Source organism: Fulvia fulva, chromosome 5 (assembly GCF_020509005.1).
Source record: "Fulvia fulva chromosome 5, complete sequence".
Classification (NCBI taxonomy): Eukaryota; Fungi; Ascomycota; class Dothideomycetes; order Mycosphaerellales; family Mycosphaerellaceae; genus Fulvia; species Fulvia fulva.
Genome location: NC_063016.1, coordinates 5687301 through 5700058, shown reverse-complemented (window position 1 = coordinate 5700058; position 12758 = coordinate 5687301). Strand labels below are relative to the sequence as shown.

The 12758-nt window shown below is 52.5% G+C and overlaps 4 protein-coding genes across 4 annotated transcripts; all 4 read left to right on the top strand.

The window, feature by feature from the left end:
* Positions 1-156: 156 nt before the first annotated feature.
* On the top strand, positions 157-4304 carry CLAFUR5_06587 (putative phospholipid-transporting ATPase; the record flags this gene model as incomplete). The annotated part of the gene is made up of 2 exons (XM_047905735.1): positions 157-4058; positions 4133-4304. The coding sequence occupies 2 exons, from the start codon at positions 157-159 to the stop codon at positions 4302-4304; spliced, it is 4074 nt and encodes a 1357-aa protein (XP_047761553.1).
* Positions 4305-7033: 2729 nt separating this feature from the next.
* Positions 7034-8731, top strand: CLAFUR5_06586 (uncharacterized protein; the record flags this gene model as incomplete). The annotated part of the gene is made up of 2 exons (XM_047905734.1): positions 7034-7216; positions 8558-8731. The coding sequence occupies 2 exons, from the start codon at positions 7034-7036 to the stop codon at positions 8729-8731; spliced, it is 357 nt and encodes a 118-aa protein (XP_047761554.1).
* A 342-nt stretch (positions 8732-9073) lies between these two features.
* CLAFUR5_06585 (uncharacterized protein) lies at positions 9074-9256 on the top strand (the record flags this gene model as incomplete). Its single annotated transcript, XM_047905733.1, has 1 exon — positions 9074-9256. The coding sequence occupies one exon, from the start codon at positions 9074-9076 to the stop codon at positions 9254-9256; it is 183 nt and encodes a 60-aa protein (XP_047761551.1).
* A 169-nt stretch (positions 9257-9425) lies between these two features.
* On the top strand, positions 9426-9751 carry CLAFUR5_06584 (uncharacterized protein; the record flags this gene model as incomplete). The annotated part of the gene is made up of 2 exons (XM_047905732.1): positions 9426-9431; positions 9479-9751. 2 exons carry the CDS (start codon positions 9426-9428, stop codon positions 9749-9751), a joined length of 279 nt encoding a protein of 92 aa, XP_047761552.1.
* Between the last annotated feature and the right edge of the window lie 3007 nt (positions 9752-12758).

The following is a 12758-nucleotide window of genomic DNA, read 5'->3' as shown; positions in this document are numbered from 1 at the left end:
ATCGACGCACTACGACAACTACACCAAGACACGAGTCTACAGTCATCTTACGAGTTTGCACAGAGTCTAGAGAGAAACAAAGAGACTTGGCGCAAGCGAGCGGGCTGTCGATGGTAGCACAACGGTCATAGCGACTGGCGGGCCCAGCTGTCCAGCATGGCAGGCAGACCGCAGCATACGAACCGCCAGGACGATCTACTAGGCTTGGACGACGATGAAGGCCCCATATACAACTCCGGACACCCTCCGCCCGTCTCAGACGATCGCATCCTCCACGACTACGACATTGCACATTCGAGCAGCGCAGGCCGCATAAGCACTTCGCACGACGACTTTGTCGGCTCACAGGCTCAGAACACTTCCCTGCCCGGTGGACCGGGATACTCAAATCTTCAACATGGCCTCCAACGGCCTCCTGCGCTTGGAGAGACAGGGCGCAACCATTCCCACACTTCCGGACTGGGCAACTACCAGCGCTATTCCGACATTGACGATGACGGCTACTCAACACAGGGAGGCTACTATGCTGCAGGCGGCGGAATAGACGAGGATAACATGCCCGAGGTACCCATGCAGCATGGAAGCAGCAAGCACAGAAATCGCAACAGCATCATGAGCTTAGGAGGCGGCATAATGGGAAGGGTAAAGAACACGCTGGGCATGCAGCCGGACTACAGTGAGATGGACTTGCCCCTGACAGAACAACGAGGACATCGAGATCTGGGCAGCGGCGGCGTGGACACCCTGAACGATGCGACAGATGCCCCCGCGGCCAGGAAGACGCCCGGGTCGAAGTTCAAGTTTGGCCTGCCTGGGCGAAACAAGGTGGATCCTGCGACCTTGGGGCCGCGCATCATACACCTAAACAATCCACCAGCGAATGCGCAGAACAAATACGTGGACAACCACGTTTCGACGACCAAGTACAACATTGCGACTTTCGTGCCCAAGTTCTTGTTCGAGCAGTTCAGCAAATATGCCAACTTGTTCTTCTTGTTTACTGCCATCCTACAACAGATCCCGAACATCAGTCCAACGAACCGATATACCACGATTGTACCGTTAGGTATTGTGCTCCTGGTATCAGCAGGTAAAGAGATTGTCGAAGACAACAGGCGAAGGTCGCAGGACGGTCAGCTGAACAGGAGTAAAGCGCGAGCGTTGCGAGGCACCACGTTTCAAGACGTCAAGTGGATCGATATCAAAGTTGGCGACATTGTGCGCGTGGAGTCCGAGGAGCCCTTTCCCGCGGACATTGTCCTACTGGCATCATCCGAGCCTGAAGCTCTGTGCTACATCGAAACTGCGAACCTGGACGGAGAGACCAATTTGAAGATCAAGCAAGGTATTCCAGAGACTGCAGATCTGGTATCTGCTGCTGAGCTGGCGCGAGTTGGGTGCCGCATACGAAGTGAACAGCCCAACAGCAGTTTGTACACTTACGAAGCCACACTCACCATGCAAGCTGGTGGAGGAGAGAAGGAGCTGCCGCTGCAACCCGATCAGCTTCTACTTCGAGGCGCAACATTACGAAACACACCGTGGATTCATGGAGTTGTTGTCTTCACCGGGCACGAGACGAAGCTTATGCGCAACGCCACTGCCACGCCTATCAAGCGGACAAACGTTGAGCGCAAAGTCAACACCCAGATCCTCATGCTTGGTGGAGTCCTGGTCATTCTCTCTGTCATCTCCTCTGTCGGAGACATTGTGGTGAGACAAACTATTGGCAAGAATCTCTGGTTTCTGCAGTATTCGTCTGTCAACCCAGCCCAGCAGTTCTTCAGCGACATCTTCACATACTGGATTCTGTACTCCAACTTGGTGCCTATTTCACTGTTCGTGACAGTGGAAATCATCAAGTACTATCAAGCTTTCTTGATCAGCAGCGACCTCGACATCTACTACCCAGAAACAGACACGCCAGCGAATTGCCGAACGAGCTCATTGGTCGAAGAGCTGGGTCAAGTCGAATACATCTTCTCCGATAAGACTGGCACCCTGACCTGTAATATGATGGAGTTCAGGCAGTGCAGTATCGGTGGTATCCAGTACGCAGACGATGTACCAGAAGATCGTAGAGTTGTCGAAGGCGACGACAGTGGCAGTGGCATCTATGACTTCAGGGGCCTCGAGAGGCACAGAAGGGATGGACAGAACACGGATACGATACACCACTTCTTGAGCTTACTGTCAACATGTCACACCGTCATCCCAGAAGTGAAAGCGGAGAAGCCTGGCGAAATCAAGTACCAAGCAGCATCGCCCGATGAAGGTGCTCTGGTGGATGGTGCTGTGCAGCTCGGCTACAAGTTCGTTGCTCGCAAGCCGAAGCTGGTCACCATTGAGGTTGGTGGTCAAGAGTACGACTACGAGTTGTTGGCAGTCTGTGAGTTCAACTCGACCAGAAAGCGAATGAGTTGTATCTACCGTTGTCCCGATGGCAAAATACGGTGCTATACAAAGGGCGCCGATACCGTCATTCTCGAACGACTGGCTATACGCGATGAGATGGTCGAAAGGACACTTCTACATCTGGAAGAGTATGCTGCTGAAGGTCTGCGAACACTGTGTTTGGCCGTGCGTGAGATCCCAGATTCAGAGTTCCGTGAATGGTGGGATGTGTTCAACACTGCGCAGACGACGGTGAGCGGTAACCGCGCAGACGAGCTCGACAAAGCTGCCGAGATCATTGAGCATGATTTGACCCTACTTGGAGCCACTGCTATCGAAGACAAGCTGCAAGACGGTGTGCCAGACACGATTCATACCCTGCAAACTGCTGGCATCAAAGTATGGGTCCTGACGGGAGACAGACAAGAGACTGCTATCAACATCGGAATGTCTTGCAAGCTCATCAGCGAAGACATGACTCTACTCATCATCAACGAGGAGAACGCCGCGGACACTCGAGCGAACATCCAGAAGAAGCTTGATGCTATCAACTCGCAGCGTGCCGGTGGCATCGAAATGGAGACCCTGGCACTTGTGATAGATGGCAAGAGCTTGACATATGCTCTCGAGAAGGATCTGGAAAGACTCTTCTTGGACCTCGCAGTGATGTGCAAGGCAGTTATCTGCTGTCGTGTATCGCCACTGCAGAAGGCTCTGGTCGTCAAACTCGTCAAACGCCACATGAAGAGCATCCTTCTGGCGATCGGTGATGGAGCCAACGACGTGTCCATGATTCAAGCAGCTCACATCGGCATCGGTATTTCCGGCGTGGAAGGTCTTCAAGCAGCTCGATCCGCCGACGTCTCCATCGCACAATTTCGCTTCCTCCGCAAACTCCTCCTCGTCCACGGCGCCTGGTCCTACCAACGCATCAGCAAAGTCATCCTGTACTTCTACTACAAGAACACCGCACTCTTCATCACGCAATTCTGGTACTCCTTCCAAAATGCCTTCTCCGGACAAGTCATCTACGAATCATGGACCCTATCCTTCTTCAACGTCATCTTCACGGCCATGCCACCTTTCGTGCTGGGCATCTTCGACCAGTTCGTGAACGCCCGCCTCCTAGATCGCTACCCACAACTCTACCAAATGAGTCAAAAAGGAATCTTCTTCCGCACCCACAACTTCTGGTCCTGGGTCGGAAATGGTTTCTTCCACTCCCTCATCCTCTACTTCGTCAGCGAAGCAATCTACTGGCGCGACGGCGTCCTCTCTGATGGCAAGATTGCTGGCCATTGGGTTTGGGGTACATCCCTCTACACTGCCGGCCTCGTCACTGTCCTCCTGAAAGCCGCACTCATCACAAACATCTGGACGAAGTACACCGTCCTCGCCATCCCCGGAAGTCTGGCAGTTTGGTTCATCTTCCTGCCCGTCTACGCTACTGTCGCGCCGAAGTTGGGATTCTCGACAGAGTATATCAATACCCTCCCCGTCATCCTCACGGACGCGAAATTCTGGCTCATGGGTGTCGTCATCCTCCCAATGCTTTGCCTGCTACGTGACTTCGCGTGGAAGTATGCGAAACGCATGTATTACCCGCAGGCGTACCATCACGTTCAGGAGATTCAAAAGTATAATATTCAGGACTATAGGCCTAGGTATGTCGTCCTTCCCCTCGTGACCTTTCCCTGTCAAGTGATGATGAGGACAAGCGAGCTGATTCTCGCCACAGAATGGAACAGTTCCAAAAGGCTATCCGCAAAGTCAGACAAGTCCAGCGCATGCGGAAGCAAAGAGGATATGCGTTCTCGCAGACGGATGAGAGTCAAGCAAGAGTGCTGCAGGCTTATGATACGACGAGGGAGAGAGGGAGGTATGGCGAGATGGCGAGTTCGAGGCGGTAGCATTGTGAGTGAGAGTGGGCGTTATGGGAACGGAAGAGATGGGAGGTTTTTGTATATTGTATGTGTGTGCTAGCGAACACTAGTAGCGTAGCGTCTACGGATGCAGTGTAGTGCAGGTTTTGTGCGCTTGTAGGCAATAGGTATGGAACATGGAATATGGTATTGTGATATCCAAATCAAGGTCAACGAGTTTCCCTTAGTACGTAAGAGACTCATCACTGTTGCAGGTGTTATGTATCAACACCATCTTGCCTCTTTTGACAATCACCATCGGCTGGATGGCGTGGTGGTCTGGCGTGACCCAAAGCGTCTCGACGCTACAATCTTGCCGGGGCTGAGCCTTCTGATGCTGAAGGCAACATCGGCAGGAGCGGCGGCGGGCGTCGAGGAGCTATCCAGCCGATGGCGATGGTGGTTGTTCTTTATTGCATTGTGTGTGAGATTGGACGCTGGGTGTGTGTATGACATGGTTCCTTATGGGTGAGGAGAATTGGGTGGTGGGTGGAAGCTCAAAGCCTCCCGAAGAGTGAAGGGTTATTGCGCCGAAGGCGCGTTATAAGAGGCACTGGAGCGCAAGAGAGCGAAGCGCTGATTAGTCTAGTGAGCGTTGGCGAGCCAAGCTCAGCGCTACGCTCTAGTGGCTCTCTAGCGCGACGTGTGAGCCTGCGAACACTCGAGCGAAGGTCATTGAGCCCGCCGGAGGCAATCGAAAGCCCTTGCTAGCATTCGGAACCTCGCGCCAGCGCCGCAGGCAAAGGGGGGCCCCGGGGGTCTCCCCTGAGAAGCAAAGAGACGGATCTAAATACCACACACGCCAACACCTCGCGACAGCACCGCGCAATACTACAGCGACGTGCGACGTGTAAGCCTGCGAACACCCGAGTACTCGAGCGGAGGTCATTAAGCCCAGCGGAGCGACATCCAACACTATGCGCCAGCGCCGCAGGCAAGGGGGGGGGGTCCCGGGGGTCTCCCCTGGGAAGCAAAGAGACGGATCTAGACTATAATAGATAGTATTGGTGCAAGAGGGAACAGATTGCGCCCGAGCCGCGACAGGAAACAGATTGCGACAGGAACACATTGCGACAGGAAACACATTACGACCGAGAGGTGTTTCTCGCAGTCCTATTGGCCAACGATCAAACTGCAGAAACAAGCTCGTCCGCAGCAGTCGCAACGTCCATAGCGCGTAGATAGCGACATCCAACTCGATCACGAGAAACACCGTCCAGTTCTGCCGCAACCATGCCTATCGTATACGACAAAAAGAGATAACGATGCGGCGGTTGAACACGCTCGAACTAGCGACCTTGACGCCTACTCACCTCACTTTATAGTAGTCACCTCACTGCTTGAAGCATTAGCAAAAAGAGATAGACAGGCCTAACGCTCGAACTGGTGACCTTGCACGGTGGTGACAATGGTGGTGACAATGGTGGTGACAATGGTGGTGACAATAGTGATGACCTTCTGAAGTGCAGAAAGTAAGGCACCCCGATGGTGCCTTTGCAACTTTCCCTCGACGGAGGTGAGACCATTACAGCATATCCAAACACCCCATTATCGCCGGTGAGCGAACCTACCGACTGTTTATACCTATGAACTTTAATCGAGTCATCCTATAGCCGCCCGAAGACAACACTGCGAGGCGCAGGCGCACCTAGGCAACAATAGGGAAGGTAACGGATACCGCATCCTACGGAGGCCACAACTGGTGATACCCGCTATACATAATAACGAGAAGAAGATAGGTTTAAAGCTTCGATAGGCCACGATAAGTTTGGTTTGCCATCAATTGATTGGACTTTCGATGAACAGAGCGCAGTGAAGCGATGAGTTTAACCCCCAGCGCAGCAAGCTGTAACGGACCTTTGTCCCCACGGACATATGTCTCGCGATAGCATTAATATGATAGCACACCGAGGATGTATCGTACAACGTGCTACAGTTGCAGATAACCACTTAGCCATATCGCCGCTACGCGAGACGACGGGACTCACAATTAACTTATTGTATAGCTTCAGTAAGAGTAAGGGGCGTGTGAGGAGGAATAGTGAGGTCAGAGGTACCCGAACCTCACTTAAAGCTAAACATTCACTGACACTCCACGCTGAGTCAGCAGGACTATCACATGTCGAAGACCCACCGCGCAGCGGCAGGGTCCTGAACGAGCGATAGCGATGGTGAAGGGCACTGCCGTTGCGCCCTGTCCGGAGGACGCATGCAGCTCCGCAAGACCCCCAGTATGTCGAAGACCCACTACGCAGCTAGGCAGGCGAGTGAACGAGCGACAGCGATGGTGAGCGAGCCTGCCGCTGCGCCCTCTCCGGAGGAGCCGACACAGCTCCGCAGGACCCCCAGCAATCCAGACAAGAAGGCGTAGGTCTACGGATCAAGATTCTTTGTGTGTTGAGACAGGCTAACAGAACCACTGCCTTGGGCTAGGACCGGATACCTGCATGTGACCCTGCAATCACAGCTTCCAGGTGGAAGGGCACGGATATCTACAAAAACATGACGCCGCATATATTTGCACGGGAAGCGGTGTCTCATTCAGTGTTGTCTGTGCATTCGGCTTTGTGTGCCGTTTTCGCACTTTCTTAGTATCTCTCCTCTTCCTTCCATCCCTTCTTCCATCAACTCCAACTCTTGTACACATCGCGGTTACCGACTCGCATTGTTTGCACAACATCCTCTTACACCCACACACCACCCTACCAACACCAGTTATGGGGGCTGTTGCTCCCGGCGGTGCACCACCACCACCGCCGCCTAGCGGCGGCGGCAATCGCAAACTCTTTACCGACCGTCCAATCGACCCTCTTACCGACGAGAAGCCCGAGGCATGCGACTCGTGTTACAAGAAGAAGTCATACATCGAGTTCATGGGTGTGAGGAAGAAGGACACTTACGTGAACCGTTGTGCCGACTGTCGTGGGTTCGTTGTAGACTACATCAACTAGACTATTAGCAAGCGAGTCGCTACCACTGTGGTCAACCCTCGACCTTAGCGCAACATCCAGCCACGACGTGCAGGGCCAGAAACACCAGGTCTTGCACCCCCAGCTACACCAGTTCGACAACTAGGCGCACAATTTGACCGCCATGCTGCTTAGTTCAACGTCCTGCCATATGCCCAGCAGCCAGCGCGCACACCGGCACCTGTTCCGAGCGCTTCCTCCAACATTGTGGTTGCGCCTCGCCGTGGTGCTCCAGCGAATGCTCCTCAGGCTCCACTAGTTACCCCTACACAGCATGCTCCAACACAAGTCGGTCCAGCACAGAGCTTCCTTACTGCTTCGCCAGTTCAGCCATTCATGCGTCCACCGGCTGGTCCGCTCGCTCCACCAGGTTTATATACATCGCGATCCTTAGACTTTCTCCCTGCGCGATATGAGTCGCTATACCCGACGAACCCACCTACTACTCAGCTAGCGGTAACGCCAACGCCGAGCGGACAAGGCCTACCTGTTATGCCGGGTAGTGTTCATACGTACCACCCGCTGTCCCAAAAGACCCCTCGAACTAGGGATCATCGCAGAGAGGTGGAAGTAGAGAAGCGTGCTGCTCGACACGAGCGGTTTACTGGCATACAGAATCACCTATCACAGCAGGTGTCTCAGCACTCCGGTCACGAACCTTCTCAAAACTATCCACCGCCGGGCAATTAGCAACAGCAGTCTCCTCCGCCTAAGAATCAAGGGCAGCCTCCGGCTCAATCAGCTCGTCCACAAGGTTTGGCGATGCAGCCCCGTAGGCCATTTGTGCAAGGCGGTCGTGCTCCTGCGTATGTGCCAGGCGACAGTCAACCAGCTAGATCTGGAGCCTTCCTACCTGTTCGTCCTCCTTCTCAGCAGGACGAATTGCGCAGCGACGACAATCCAGCAGCCACATTATCCTTATTGGCGCAAAGCAGCCAGGTAGCTGCTGCGGGGGGTCTGCGTCCACTCGCCCCGGCGCCACGTCTCTTCTTCCGGTGCACAGAATGTAGCATCCCACGCAAACACCCAGATCGGCAGGATGTGAGCAACCAAGATCACTGTATCTACTGCTACGATGGTGAGACTGGCGTATGGCTTGCCAACGATATCAAGTGGTGTATACCGAACAAGCATAAGGCACCACGATCCGCATTCCTCGACAATAATAGCAACGAGATGCCAGAGTTATGCCTCGTACACAGCAAGCAGCTCGGTCCTTAGCGGGCGCACGTTCAGCTGCCAAATCGTCTGCCCTCTGACAAAGACTCTAAGTCTGCTCGCAACAAGCAAGCGCAGCTGAATCGTCTCTTGAATCACCAGGATCCTCCTCTGCCAGACAAGGACGACCCTAACATCCCAGAACTTCTTCGCGAGATGCCGGCTCTCAACGACACCGATGAAGCGCTACGCCAGGAGTTTGCTGCTAATGTCTACGCTAATAACTAGCAATATACTTAGTGCTGTGACGAGAAGCTTCTTGGCCGCCCGGTTATGCTTGATGAGCAAGGTATCTGTGCTCGCTGTCACAACAAGGATGATAACCGTCCTATGGGCTCTCTAGCAATGTTCTCAAATGATAACAATATAGACCTAGGCCCGTTGCCCGACTTGCCGCCTATGTCGCAGCTGGAAGAGATCATCACTGCGCGTGTTCATATCGTTATGTCAATGTACACAGTGCGTGGTGAGCAGCACCGCTACACTAGTTATATCGCCAACTTTCCTAAGCAGACTACTCGCATCTATTACTAACTGCCTCTCCTGCCGAAGAACGCCGATGTCGTTATTATGAAGCCATCTAGCAAGCAAGGTAATAAGCAACGCGAAGGCGAAGAGGACCCACGTATGCAGAAGCAATTTGCCAAGGAAATAACGGTGCGCCGTGGCAGAGTCAAGGCGTGGCTGGACTTCTTTGTGCAGAACAACCCACTATATGCGGACATTGTTATTGATCCAGATGCTCTTTCCTAGCTTCCTAGGGATGATAATGACCTTGATCTTGGAGAAGACGTCTTAGATGAGATTACCGGAGATACGTACGACCTCCTAGAGCAGCCGGGGCTATAGATGCGACCAGGCGATGCTTAGCTAGATCACCCTGCTGCCGATTAGGCTGATAGCAACAACGACCTCCACGAACATGTGGGTGTGCCGAACTTGCACCCAGATCGTCGCGCTATAGACGAGTTGAAGTATCGGCTTGACCGTCGCCGCAAGAAGCGCAACACTGAGGTCCTCGGTGATCGCATGCGCGATGACGAGCCTGATGCAGGACCAACTCGTCGACCTGTTACCGCCGCTCAGCAGGACAGCGACAGTGAGGATGGCTCTGAAGCCGAGTATGGATCTGACTTCGAGATACCTGACTTCACGCCCGATGACGAGAACAAGCCACCTCCTCACCAGCCTGGCCAACATCCAATGCTTTCTATGCCTGCAGTCGATGAGTCAAGGCATGACCCTTGAGAAGATCGTTGTCAACTTCAATCAGCGGGAGTTCACACCCGGGCTATGCTATGTTGCTACCTCCAGAGTTAAGGATGTCCGTGGGCTTATGCTCGAGGAGACAGTAACGCTTGATCATTTATAGCCACTTCACGCTGGCGTTGTTGGAGAACGCCGAGACCGTGACGCTGCCCGCCGTATACAGAATCTCATTGATGAGCTAGCTGCTAGCAGCCCGGTTACTGCTGGATTGCGCTTAGATGGTCCACGCCGCCGCGATGGCATAGCCGGCATTGCAGCTAGTATAGGTGCATTGATGTCGGATGGGCCTGAACCAGACCTTGGTGATCCAGCACTTCGAACTAATGATCCGACACCTGAATACTCCAGTCCGAAGCTGCCATTAGGAGACATGCCACGAGGCTCAGATGAGACTGCTCCAGGCAGTGAGTGGGCTGTATTCCAGCAGCAGCAGATGGATTAGCAACGTAATTTTGCTGAAGGAGGTCTGCTTGGTGAAGCTGATATGATGGATACAGACGATGAGAATAAGGATGAGAATGAGGATGATGACACAGTCATGGGTTGATGCGATGGTGATGCGATGGATTGATATGATGGATTGATGCGATGGATTGATGCGATGGATCAATACGATGGATTGATACGATAGAAGGTAGACATAGTACATTCTCTATTAGATCGTGTCGCAAGCCTTCGGCGCACTTATACGAGGCTTGGCTCCGCTGCCTCGCAGCACATTTTATATATTAAGGTACGATATCTTACGACATCTTACGATATTCTACGACGTCTTACGAGATCTTACGACGTCTTACGACATAAATTAGGGTAACTAGTAGCCTATAAATATCGAGCGAAGACATAAGGCGGCCGGTCGAACCTTCGAAATCTACGCGAGAAACATAAGTCCGGAGGGCGCGATGTTACGGAAGTCGAAAAAACCAAGTGGGAGTTAATTCCTACCCTCGAGGCTTCCCCGAGCCCCAGTTGGCCGATCGAGCCCTACCTCACCATCAAATTCTAATCAATATCCTATCAATGTCGAATATCTTGTACGTCGCCGTTGCGCCTCGGGGAGGGCACATCGGCGGGGCCCCTACCCATACCTCGTGAGGGCCCCCCTCCCACTCGTTGCCGGCTCGAGTGCGCGGAATATATAGATGCTAGGGGGTCTTCGAGGTGCGATATGGATTGAAGTTCAATCAAATTGAGCGGCAAATGATGAGGCTGGAGCGGGTAGCTAGGGCTCGGGGAAGCCTCGAGGAATTCCTACCGCCGGTATATCTCCATTTTGAATGAGGTACTAGGGCGACCCCGCATTCCGACAAGGCATCCTGTAGTAGATAGGACAGACAAATTACGGCAGTTCTGATTTTGTCAATGTACTAAGTGTCAAGCTACTATATATACAAGGCGATCTTTACCGTTATAGGACAATACCGCTTCTATTATCGATTATATATATATTAACTCGAGAGGAATCTCATCCTACGATACTGTCGTTAGCAAAGACCCTATAGCTAGTTCTTTTATCTATATTAGTATATACAACTAAGCTAGCTTACTCCCTCGACTATAAGGCCGTAGCTTTAAAGTAGATATACTAGTTAAGAATACCTACCGGCGATTACTACGGCTTTTACTACTCTTACGACGCCCTTTACTAGCAATTCAATCTATAGAAGAAGAACGATGCTTGCTAAGGGGCTGACGGTTTCTCCCCGGCGGTTCTAAACGTCTAAGAATCGGCTTATTTCGATTGTCCTAGGAGAAAGACTTATACTTATAGCGTTTAGGCTACTATATAGAGGGTTCGAAATCAGAACTAGTTCGATAGGAAACAATAGTTAGATTACGATATTAAAGCTTATACCGAGAGAGTTATTAGAAAGAAATAGTATAATAGATCTTATACGGACAAGGATATATAGATAGATAGATAGATATTTCATTAAGCTGTTGTAGTGCCCTTTGGCCTATGCAGCTATGCTATCTTGTTTTTGTATATATAGAGGGGAAACCGTGTTGGTGAAAACCCCTCCTCCTTCCCGCCTGTCTTTTCCTCCTCGTTGTCGTCTTAAATTTCCCTTGTTAGGGGTACGCTAGTGTCATGGGCCTGCCCTGATGACTACCCTATCTGCAACCCCCCTCGCTTCCGCCTCTTGTCTATCCACTCCTCCGTCTCGCTCGCGAGGCTAAACTGCTGGAGGTATCCCTGCTGTAGTATCCACCGAGAGATTCGGCGAATGTTGCCTTTGTCCCTAATAATTGACTTGTAGTCTCTCCTTCCCGCTTGGTGCCTCCAATTTCCCCTGCCTCTCGCCCACTGCGGGCATCGTAGTAGCATATGTTCTGGGTTTTGCGATGGGTAGCCACACTGGCAGGCTGGGCTATAGATGTCTAGTGCGCGTCTTCTGAACAGGTAGGCCCTTAATCCAATGTGTTCGGACCTGATTTGGATCGCTATGCTTGCTTCGGCCCTTGTCAGGTCCCTATATAGCTGGTAATTGTGTCTCTGGAAGGCTCGGAGCGCTATCGGGCCTGTTGTCTTAGGGGGCTTCCTTTTCCAGTCCTGCTCCCATAGGCAGCTCGCTATCTGTTCCGCTAGGTTTCGGGTCTTAGCCTTGCTCCCGCCGGCCTGGCGAGTCCTACGCTCCTCCTCCTTTCGTGCTAGCCATTCGGTGCTTGTCTGTACGGCCGTAAAGGTCGTAAGGTCATCCTCTTTTTGGCTTGTCCTATATCCTGCCCCTCTCCGGTAGCGGCTTTCTATCTTATTCTTTGCCTCCTGGATCGTGGTTTGTGCTAGGTAACCTGTCGTCTTTGCCGCGTATTGAATTCTCATTCCCCGGATGTACTGGCCGATTGGTGGTATTCCTGTCTCCATTTCTACCGTGCTTGTTGACGTTGTCTTGTATGCGCCTAGTACCCTACGTAGGTTGCCTGCCTGTGTCCTGTTTAGGGGTTGCTCTATCCGTTTCGGGATCGGCTTGCCTGCGCCTCCTGT